At 40.2% G+C, this 12,094-nt stretch overlaps 1 protein-coding gene across 3 annotated transcripts in view; it reads left to right on the forward strand.

The window, feature by feature from the left end:
* The first annotated feature begins 5,891 nt into the window (after positions 1-5,891).
* Positions 5,892-12,094, forward strand: part of METAP1D (methionyl aminopeptidase type 1D, mitochondrial) — a 97,842-nt gene continuing 91,639 nt past the window's right edge. For all 3 annotated transcript variants that reach the window (XM_077154143.1, XM_077154144.1, XM_077154142.1), the window contains exon 1: positions 5,892-5,958. In XM_077154143.1, coding sequence (XP_077010258.1) covers positions 5,919-5,958 — 40 coding nt within the window. In that variant the 5' untranslated portion in view covers positions 5,892-5,918. The remainder of the gene's footprint in view (positions 5,959-12,094) is intronic.

Genomic DNA, 12,094 nt, shown 5'->3' on the forward strand with positions numbered 1-12,094 from the left:
ACCAGAGTGAGGGCTGTTTGCTGTCTGCTCCTAGAGCAGCTGCAGCTTTTCTTCCTTTATCCTTTCTCAAGCAAGAGAAAATACAGTGATGTTTGTGCGTGCTTCAGATGAGGAGAATGCTCTCCAGACAGGTTATTCTGTGGGTTAAAGTGGACTGGGGTGAGCACAGAGGAGCTCGGCTCAATGGGAAGAGAGGTCATGGCAGCATCTGCCCTCTTGTTTGTTTCAACAGTTTCAAACTTGAATGTAGAATTTGTTGAGTGAGAGGCGAGCAGAAGAAGTTAAGAAATGCACTACTGCTTAGTTTGTCAGCCAGTTTGGGGAGCGGAGGCGGAAAGTGGGAGGGGAGAAAGGGACATCCAGCTAATTTTCTTTTTCTATTATTGAATTGCTCCTTATTTCATAATCTCCATTTGGGAGATGCCTGCTGCAGTCTGTTTTGTACAACTATTAACTGACCAAGGAGTACCGTCTCTTCCTTAGTAGGAACTATGAAAATCACAAAATGCTTTAACCTCTGATATTAATGTCCCAACTGCTCTCCATATGGACTGGCCTCACACAATCTTACAAGACAATATACTTTTAGTTAAACACACTAAGAATTAAACAGCAAAATCAGAACCATAACTTCAGCAAATGAATATGCAAAGATGGAAAAAGATAAGATAACCAGAAATGTAACAACACTTCAGAAGAAAAGGGAAAAGTAAAAAACAATAGCAAAATAAGTAATCTTATAGAAAGATGGAGGAAAAAAAAACAAGAGCAGAATGAAGGCAAAAGGAAGAGAGAATGAATAGTAGGTTGCAATAAAGACATAGGTAATATTGTGCATTACTATCCTTTTTTATGGGGTCTGCCTGGCCTGCTGTTTTCTATATAGATATGTTATTGGTCATGGTAAAAATGGGCACCTTACTCTAGAAAGTAAAAAAAATGGTACATGCATGAAAAAGAATATTTATATCAACTTGCTAACACACCTACCTAGGGGGAGCTTTCTACGATAATTCTACTTCCTACATTATACAATCTCTGTATTTTGGGAATATTTTTCAGCAGGCACATATTACATGTGCAAAAAGAAAAGAAAAACCAAAGAGTTGTTTTGTTGGGTTTTTGTTTTAAATTCCAACAAGGAGGATCAAGAAAGCATTTTTCTTCTTGTACAAGCACAGATTAGAATTGCTAAAGGAAGCATCCTCCTTTCTCTCACCATCCCTGCAGAAAGCGAAAGAAATTAAACAGGTGTAATTTCCTGGGAATTTATATAATTAGGGTTCATCTTTCTTCTCGGTTCTTGGCAGCCAGTGATAGTCAGACCTGTGACCCCTCACACCTGGCATTGATCCTATAGCACTTACAATCTCAACAGTATAATTTAGTACTTCTTTGTGAACAGTTTTGCAAGCAGGTAATTCTCAGCTTTCCAATTAGTTTGTTAAGGGCAAAGGCAATTCATATTTTTTTGGAGCATAGGGTAGGCACTTATGTATTTATTAACTGGCTGATTGATCACTAAATTCTCTTGGAAACTTTTTGCCTTTCTTCCCTAATGTGAATGAAATTCTTCATTCTTCAGAAGTATATAAGCAGGTGTTACTTTCTCAGGGGTAATACATTTGGGAGCAGATAGTAACGGAAATTTTTCTTTAGATTTCATGCACACTTCTTCTTTAACCCAACTTCCCTCAGAGCCAGTCTCAAGATGTGAGGTCAGGGAAGCCTTATCCCTCAACCTTGCAGTTCCAAAGCCAACCCTGACCAGAGCAAGCTGTATATCAGAAAGCTCTAACGCATCAGTGGCTAGAGTCTGGGACTCCCCCTCCCTTTCCTTTTGGCCTTCCCATACCTGCATCCCCATCCTACCCCCACTCACCCTACTACTAATCCAGGCGGGCTACTGCTCTAAAAACAGTGATAGCCTATGCTCCTAGATAGACTATTACTATGTTGAAGCATTGTCACTGCTTAAAATATCTCATAATATCTTTTTTTTTTCCTGTAATATCTTGAGTCAGGGGATTTAATTATCTTGAAATGAATGCTGGTCAGCCTGGGCCTGAGATTAACATTCCCCTCAGATCTTACATTGCAGCTAAATTAGCCTACTCTGGACCCATTCTACTCCCTTTCCCTGGTAGCGGGCTCAGGAGGGTGCAGCATGCTATTTGCTGAATAAATCTGGGTTATGACTATAAATGGCTGTAAATGCCTGAAATCTTCTGAATTTCAATGTAGGTGGGTCTCAGGAATAGCAATCTGGTTGGAAAGGATTTAAAGTTTCATTTATATAGGAATCATAGGACTGAGAAAATGTCATTAGACAAAAAATGGGAGTGACAGGAGGGACAAACAACTAAAGCCCCTTCCTTCTGCCCCTTGGTTCCCTCTTGGCACTTGCCACTGTTTTTAGATCAAGGAAACAGGGCATAGATGGTAGAGAACTCCACTTGGTCTCACAACTCTCTCACATATGTCATTACTTTTCCTCACCAAACCTGGAGTATTTACACATTTTCTCCAAAAGCACCCTTAGGTTACCCAGTACCATGTCCTTGATTGTCTCAAATGACTAGTTCAAGGAATATGACATTATGCCATTTCTAGGGCTAAGAGATTGCCCTAGAAAGTCTCTGCCTGATCACAGAATCATTTGAAGCTGGACCCTAACTTTTAAGAATCAGTTACTGAGAGGGCTCCCTACATTTATGCAGAACTCCCAGTTCTTGGAAAGAAAGTTCATTTGACTTGAAAAATAAATAAATAAATGTACTTTCTCACACTAAAAGTGGACAAATTATAGGACAGCATTGGAATATTCTTCTCAAGCCACAGGGCCGAAGCTAAGAAACAATCCTGAAAACAAATAAAAAGCCATTTTTCTGAATCAGATGGCAAAACTGAGGGTCATGGTCAGGAAGGAAGAAGGAAAGCAACTGGCTCCAGGTCACAAGCCCACTGAGACTACGTGGGTTATATGACACCTGTTTCCGCAGCAGGTCACAGAACCTGCCTTGTGCCCAGGAGACAATGTTACATTATTCTGGATAGTTTTACAATGTGTTCATATATAACAATTTTCTTCTACAGATACAGAAGCACTTTAGTCTCTATTTTATAGTCTATTTTTAAGTATGTTGCATTATAGGTAATCCTAAAAGTATACAAAAACTTAAATTTATGAAACAAATTACAGGATGATGCATTACAAAATAAAATTTATTTTTAAAGGGATGCATCTACATTGCATAATTCCTTAGAACATTAAAAAATGTGAATATTGAATTTCTATATATATATACATATACTACAGAAACCTACATAATTTAAACTTTATTACATACCTTTAGACAACTTTTGAAAACTTACATTGTCACATCTACAGTAAAATCTCATTAAGCATATGAAGGAGGAAGGAAAAATTGACTTTTCAAAAAATATGAAGACGAAAATTTATTTTTTTATAAACAAAGAGAGAAGATAAAAAAGAAGCTAAGCACATGCTCTTTTAAAAGTTAGGGTAAAAACCTACAAAACAAGAATTAATCAAAATTAATAAAAAGGTTTTAACATTCAAGAATGAATTTTTGGACACAGAAACTGAAGATATTATGAAGTTATCTTTTATTTCTTGAACCCTGGCTTTGAAAAATTATTCAATTTTTTATTCAAAAGTTTCAAGTACAAAACCTGAATAGTGCTGCAAGCTCAAATCAATGACATCCCGTACCACAAGGAATCTATTCCACAGATGGGAAGTTGGGCAGAAACGGAGAAGAGAAGTGACTCAGTTGTGGTTACTCATCTAAATAAAAGCATTCTAATGCTCTGAATGCCCAAGATCACAAGGGATCTTAGATATCAGTGATCTGGCCCTTTAACCTATTGCTCAGTACACATCTACCTCATAAACTAATGATTTTGGAGGAGAGATCCTGGCAGCTTTTAAACCTTCTAATGTCAGAAGGCTGTGGTATGACACAAGACAAACTAAGGATCAGTGAATAAGCTATCACCTGTGCAAGTTCACATTTTATTTATTTCTAGTTCATCCTAGATATTCACATCATATGCTTAATTTATTGGCCATCTCCTCATTAGGTTCCACTATGCTGGTATCATGTAAGTCTTCATAGTTTTTCTTTCCCTCTTTCATCTAGTTACAGGGGAATACGTTGCACATTTGTTTTCCAAGAGTTTCAGACGTGTCTGAAATTGTGCTTAATGCCTTCTGACATTTCGCTAGGGACTTGGAGGCTTCATTTTTCCACACATTTCCTGAGACTGTTCTCGGCTAACTCTCAAGCTCCTTTGCCGCACTTAAGATCATTGGCTTTAGTTTTACAACGGTAAGAGTTACCATCATTCAAAAGCCCTCTCCCCGGAATGATCGCTGTTTGGAAACGGTGGGCTTTGAAGTGACCTGGAGAAGGAGTCCGCTTTATTCTCATACTTGAACATCTTAATTACCTTGGTGGAGAACATGAGCTCTCCTTATCCTTGAAGGTGACCCCCAAACATCCAAAGCTCAGTCTCCAAGAGGTATAGCACGTGTCTTCTAATGAAATGCCAAAATTCATTCTACTTAAAAGTAAATATCAGGGTTATGCAGTTATTAGGAATGAGCTTGAGCTAAGTGTTCTAAGAGTTGATGTTTATGATGAGGGCAAAGAACAAGTTGTCACAGTAGGTATATGATTCCTTTTTTAAAAATCTATGTGTGTGTTTATACACATTTGCCTGTAAAAGACAAAGGTCTGGAATGATGCACACAGTGATTAATTGGGCAGTGGGATTGGAGTGTGTTGAGAGGGTGAGGAAGGGGGATTTGCACTTTTTCCTTTATTCAATTCTGAATTGTTTGGATTTTTCACAGTGTGTAGTTAAATTCCTAAAAGTTAATTAAGAGACATCACATACATTTACAGAGAACCCTTAACAACCTTTACTGCATTTAAAATCTGAGGAACTGTTATATCCTTGGTTTGAATTGTTCCATGGAGAGTTCAGTTCCTTCACCAGACCTTTCTGGGGTGCCAGGTTCTGTGTTGGGCAACGAGGCTACTTGGTCCATGACAGGATGGAGATCTACCCCAGAACACAGGGAACAGGAAGACTGCACTTGATAAAAATGGGCACCATCATCACTAGGAATACATCAGCTCCTTCAGTTGAATCATAAATGCCTTCTGTAGGCTTCATCTCTTGGCAGCGTAATTGACAGGCGTCATCCTCTCATTCTTAAACGTCAAATTTAGGAATAAGACTCCAGTTAATATCGCCGAGTGGGAGGTATCCTTGGGGAAAGAGAAGTCCCTGGACCTACTCACTGTGGTACCCAGAATCGATTTTGCAGCCGCACAGAGATCCTATCTGGTCTGGAGTCTCTGCTGAGTAATGTGGATTCTGGGACAGCAAAGAGACAGCTGGTGGTTTGGAATCAGATTTTACCTTTCGACCGAATCCAGGGAAATATTTGCAACAAAGTGGCAGACGTTGCAAAGTGCTAAGTTGAACACTAGATTGTGTTTTATATTTTTCCTCCCAACTTCACGTTTCCATGCACCAAAACATTGATGCTATAAATACTGGATACCATGCTTACCTGATAGTCTTCTTCCATCGTACCTGGGCACTGGGGCTCGGAATGCGTGCGCGAGCCGCGGCTGGGGCCGGCCTCCCAAGGCCGGAGAGAGAACTGCCCGCCGCGGGTTTCCCCGCTGGCCCAAGTGCCCCAGCCGCTCTCCCGCCAGGGCTCCCGCAGTCGGCTCCCCGCGCGCACGCGCACTCCCCGCTGGCGGCCTCAGCGCCTCGGGTCTTTGGCAGGGCTGCGACCGGACGGCTGTTGCGCACTGGCCGGCTGGCGGGCGGGGCGATGAGCCAGGGCTCGTGACCACGTGACCGGCGCCAACATGGCGGCGCCCAGCGGTGTCCACCTGTTCCTCCGCAGAGGTAAGCACCCAGAGGACCGCCCAGCGAAGGTTCGCACGGTAGCTCACTGGCCACACACTGGGGTTGAAAAGGATACACACACGCGCTCAGACATCCCGGTGCACACGTATGTACACCAAGTCCTACGGACACACGCAGGCACACACGATGACACTTTCACACGCCGCAGGAACACACACGCATTTGTTCACTCGTCGCTTGCCTGGACCACGTCACCGCATGGCATCTATTTGCAGTCACTCCTCGGGGACATTATCCAAAGCCCCGTTGTTTCCTTCCACCCCCCACTTCTGTTGTATGATTAGTGTAGCAAACAGCAAAGCTATGAAACTTGGGGTAATTCTTAAATGCACTTGAACACCCAGTTAGTTGCCTTCACCACAGCTATTCGGTTGGTGTGATACAACACTTTTCGGGAGAGTTGCAAAATGTGATGATTCTTTCCCAGGAACCTAAAGAAAGGAGGAATGATGTCTCTGGAGCTCTAAATCGGTATGATCTTGCGCAAGTGGTGACATTTAGTAAATGTACAAATACTTTTGCAGCTGAATTAGAGAGACCTTTGTTGAATTTGATCTGCGTTCTGAAACGTTGTTGAAAGAACTAGAGAGTTGTTTCAAGAACAGAAGGAAACTAATATTTTTTGAGGGGATACTTAAGTATCTGTCATATAGGAATAACAATCCTCTGAGGTAAATATTGTTTTCATAGTAATAGCTACCTCTTTATTAAATGCCTTTTAAATACTGTAACCAGATGAAGGCAGTGGATTCTTTTGTCTGATGTGCTCAATTAAGCAATTCCTGAGACACCTGGGCTTCAGAGAAAAGTGTATTACTAAGCACTTAGCAGGAGATCAGATGGCCTATCTGCCAAAAATCTCTGACCCCAAACTGCAGGAATCTGATAGTTTTATAGAATTAAAAGATGGGAAGGTTTTAGGCTAATGAGCACAGTGGCCCCAGATGATGTAATTAGAGGTGATCTAATTATGGCACATGCACAGGTTAATTACATACTTAGTCACAGAAAGTAAGAAAATGGTGGCCTTAATATGATGATGGGTCCAGTCTCTGTTATCAAGTTAACTTTGGACTTGGGGTGGGTTAGTTCTGGGCTGACCGAAAACACTTCATTAATAAACATTAGGGGCTGTCTTTAGTGATTACAAGACTCTAAATAAAGAACTAGATAAATGGGTACAATTAAAGGTTAGTCACAAGATTTTTACAATCATAGGGGCACAAGATAAAGGCTATACAATCATCAGAGATCAAGGCAGCTGATTACAATTTCGAAATTACAATTTCAGGTATTTTCCCTCTGTCTACTCCAATATACCAGAAAGCAAAAAGTAATATCTATATAATGATTCAGTAATCAGAATCATCCCTTAAATCCTAATTTCTTGATTATAATACCTGATACTGTTAGGCTACTTTTTAAATTAGTTAGGCATTATTACACTTTGCAGACAAGGAAAGTGGGGCTCACACAGCTGATAAGAGGCAGAATGTGCATTTGAACATGACTGATTTTTTTTTTAAAGGCTCATTCCTCTGTACTACATATGTGATCTCTCTAAATAATGCAACTCATCTATGTATGCAAAGATCAGATGAGACATGATAAGTATGATGAGTGTTGTGTCAAAAATGAAGAGGAAGATGTTTTAGGAAAAGAAGGAGACTGGTAGACAGACTTCAGTATTTCAGTGTTAATAGACATGAGTAAGGAGCCACAGGAAGATTTGAGGTGGGAGATGTGGAAGAGAAAGTTGATGTAGGCAGTGCTTTGGACTGGTTGTACAGAAGAGTAATGACCAACAGGAGATGAAAAGAGCACCAATTTACCTCTCTTGATGTATCTCTCTTTCTCTACTAGCACAGCACCTGACTCAAAATTAAGATCATTAAAGGTGTTCTGAAATGAGAATCAGTTAAGACTTGTTCTTTTCCATCATGGGCTAAGGGATGAGTAGAAACTGAGTACTGACAGCAGAAAGCGGTAACATACACTTTTCTGTGTAATCTGGGTACAAATCAGAATCGCTTGCCCAGACAGGGACCTTATAACTGGTGTCTTCCCTAGTCTATCCTCTGTCCCATAATCAGGATTATCTTTCTGAAATTCAGATCTGATCATGATGTAACCAAGAGAAAAGGTTATAAGAGCCTTGTAGGACTAAAATATTCCCAGGTATTAGCACTGGCCAGAAATCCTAATGGTGCAGAATCCCTATTCCGGGGTCCAACTCCCACCTCGCTGAAATCCCTGTTCTAGCTCTTGAAGCTGTTGCTGAAGATCTTTTGCCCAGTGAGTATGGGAAGGGACGGGGAAGACGTGTTAGGGGGCATATTGTCTCCTTTGTGTTTTGCTCCATTTTCTTTTATAAGCCAGCCTTTTCCAGCTTGCCTCCTCTCTCTTTGATTTTTCTAAACTTTACTTGGTTCCTATTCTATCAGACTTCTAAATATCCAGTTCCCCTGGATACTGTCCTGAACCCTCTCCTTATTTACTGTTGTCATCAAGCCAACTTACCCATCTCAGTGACTTTCAAATCTATATGATTTTTAAAAATCAACACTGTGTTTACTAGAACTGAGCACCAGGCCTCAGTGCCAGCTCTCTGCTGTGTATCTTTTTCCCAGTGTCCTGCAGGCCCCTCCAACTCAACATGTGCAACTTGGAAATGACTGTTTTTCTCCACATCTTCTGCTCCTCTCCCTATATTCTGTAACTACTTTAGGGGTATCACCATCCAGTCAGTACCCAAGGGAAAGCATTTGAGTTCTGTTGGACCATACCATTTCCTTCAGTATCTGTATCCAGTGGTCAGTAAATCCCATTTCTTGGATCCTTTCACTTTTCTGTGTGACTTGGGTGCAAGTCATAATCCCTTTCCTAGATAGGGGCCTCATAAATGGCATCTTCCCCAATCCTCTGTCCCATAATTGGGGTTATCTTTCTGAAATTCTGATCTGATTATGATGCTTTCCTGCTGAAAATTGTCCAATAACTTCTCATTTCTGAGATAAAGTCTAAGTCCCTTAGCATGGAAGGCTACCTCCCTCCTAATCTGGCTCCAGTTAATCTTTTCAGCCTCATCTGCCAGTTCTCCTGCCTCACGTCTCTGCTAGGGTCTATCATTTGTTGTATCTCCACAACTCTGCTCTGCTCTGACTGGGCCTGCAGTGGCCTTTTTTCCTTGGTGAACCTTTCAGCCTTCAAGGCCACACTTCAGTATCACTACTATGTTGATGCTTTCTTTGCCTCTGCCCAGAAAGAACTAACCCACTTAGTACTTAGTACATACCTTTATCACATTTATCACCCTATTTCATAGTTTGTTCACTTATAGCAAAAGTACTTGTTTACACATCTGTCTCCCCTGCTAGAATGTGAGCTTCTTACAGACAAGAATCTTATCTTCTTCATTTCTGTCCCCTCAGGGCCCAGAGCACAGTTCTTATAACTGAATGAGAGGTGCTCAGAATAAAGCCTCCTTTAGAAATACTGTGCTCGAAAGTTATATGATAGGCCTCAAGTGTGGTTTATTGCTGAATGTCACTTGTCTTCACACGACAGGCTAAGGTAGTGACTTTACTCCTGTTTTCTTTCTTTCCTTCTTTTTATATCCCATCTCCTTCGAAGAATATTCTAAGGTAGTTTAAATTCTGTTTATCTTTTTAGACAACTGTGAGAATTTCATTCCAGGTAATTTGAATTGTGTCACATTTTTTGGAGATGTCTAGAAAAAAGAAGTTGGGAATGGGGAAGGGAAGAATCTGCAAGAGAAGCACTCAGGGTTTAGACAGTGTAGCTATGGGAGAGATAAGGAAGCTGATGGAAGTAAGCCTTTAGACCTGTGGGCTGCCCTGCCGAACTACCGCAGCCTGTGCGGAGGGGCTGGGGCCTGCGAGAGGAGAACGGGGCAGACGGTGCAGGCGGAGGGGCTGGGGCCTGCGAGAGGAGAACGGGGCAGACGGTGCAGGCGGAGGGGCTGGGGCCTGCGAGAGGAGAATGGGGCAGACGGTGCAGGCGCCGCAGAAAGGCGCCGTTTGTGTGTGAGACAGTCGGGACTCTCCGGAAAGCCGTTTCTCAATATGTATCAAAGTATAAAATCTGCATACCCTTTTACCTAACAATTCTGCTTCCAGGAATTTATCCTAAGAAAATGATAGTTTGTGCAAAGATGTATGAAAAAGAATGTAACCTTACAATAATTGGGAAATATTGGACAGAATCTGAAGTGCCCTGTGATAAGGGAATGGCTAAAGAAATTATCAGTCATCCATCAATGGAACGCTGTGCATTTTTAAAAAGTTGATGTAGATGTACTGTGGGTTTATAGTTGTTGACATGCATTGAGAGAAAAAGGTAGGGTATGGAATAGGATAATATGATCCAATTTATGTAGAACTACAGATCTTTGCCTCCTTATGTGTGTACATGCATACAAAGATATATGGAGCGATCATCCTAGTCGTTACTTCTGGTGGTGGGATTGGTCTGATATTTACTTTCTTTATTGACTTGTTTGAATTGTATACACTGAACAGATATCTTTTTTTTTCATCCAAAGCAGTACAATCTTTTTTTTTTTTTTAGTCTTTAAAAAAAAGAAACGCAAAAGGCATTGAATATTTGAATAGGACCAGATCCAGGGTGAAAATGCCTTTCACTATACATATTCTCTGCAATGAGGCAAAATGTCTATGTAATTTGTAATATGCGATAGGAACATCTTTAAGATTTACATGACCAAAGAATAATAAGTGTATATTATTTATGTAGTACTCATTACTATAATTTAGGATGTATATAATGCTACTAGTATCTTAGTTGCTTTTTAATTTTATTTTAACAAGTTAAGAAATATTTATAAGGGGTTTTTTTCAACAGTTTTGCTTAATGCCTTAGATTCCTCCACTGAGATTTTCCCTACCATAGTGGTTTTTCAACAATATAACTTCCAGGTAGGGGAGGGCTATTGTACCTCATGAATTGAGTACTTTAGACTTTTGTCAACTGACTTACTATCTTGTCTAATATCTGTAGGAAAATGGTTCTGCCAAACCAACTTATAATTAAACTTTTAGGATGCGATCCATTGGTGATTTGGAAACTGCTTGTTAACCAGGAAATTTCTGTGACTTGAACTATAGTCATGCTAATAGGAAATGGAAATGGGTTTTTGCTGCATGATATTTTTAACAAATACATTCCAATTCTTTTATAATATGGTTTGTTACTGCATAGATTAGACATGCACAAATGCAATCATGGTAGTAAAGTCCCTAACATCATACATGTTCCTAAAGCCAAATATGCTCTTATGCTCTTCCTGTGCCTAAGACGACTTCCTATAACACAAACAGCCCCTGGCTCTCACTGAAATTATGAAATGTCACTGCATAGTATGGGGCATGTAGACCCTCAATAATAAAAACTCTGCGGTCAATAAAAAAAAGATGATGTTGATCTGTATTTGTTGACATAGAATGATGGCCCCAACATATATGATTTGGAAAAAAGCAAGTTGTGGAACAATTTAATATAATCCCATTTTATGAAATCAAATAGGCATCTCTGCTTGTATATGTTTGTTCAGGTATGCCTGAGTGTATATACATACATACCTAGAGAAGGAGGAAATGGCATTCACCCAGACGTTCACAGTTGTTATGGAATGCCTTCCTTCTCTCTCCCAAAGTATTGGAAATCTGAAAATATAGAGTGAGTACTGCATATTTTAGGGAATTTGGCAAAGATAGAGAAATAATACGTGTGCAGCACTTCATTTGAACATCTTGGTATACAATTAAAGCAATTTGTTCTTGTGGAAATTGGATTTTGTTTTCTTTTTTAGTATTTTAATATGGAACATTTCAGATATACACATTAAACAATATGATGATTTCCCATATACCTGTCATATAGTTGAAATAGTCATTAACTTATGGCCACTCCAGACCCCAGCCTCTTCTCCTCCCCCAAGCTGCATTACTTGGAGGTATATCCCAGGTATCACATTTATTTCATCTGTAAATTTTTCTTTATGTATCTCTAAATGATAGGGATCCCCCCTTTTTTTTCATATAGTATACATATCAGTTCTAGAATTACCATCTGT

Source organism: Tamandua tetradactyla, chromosome 3, assembly GCF_023851605.1.
Source record: "Tamandua tetradactyla isolate mTamTet1 chromosome 3, mTamTet1.pri, whole genome shotgun sequence".
NCBI lineage: Eukaryota > Metazoa > Chordata > Mammalia > Pilosa > Myrmecophagidae > Tamandua > Tamandua tetradactyla.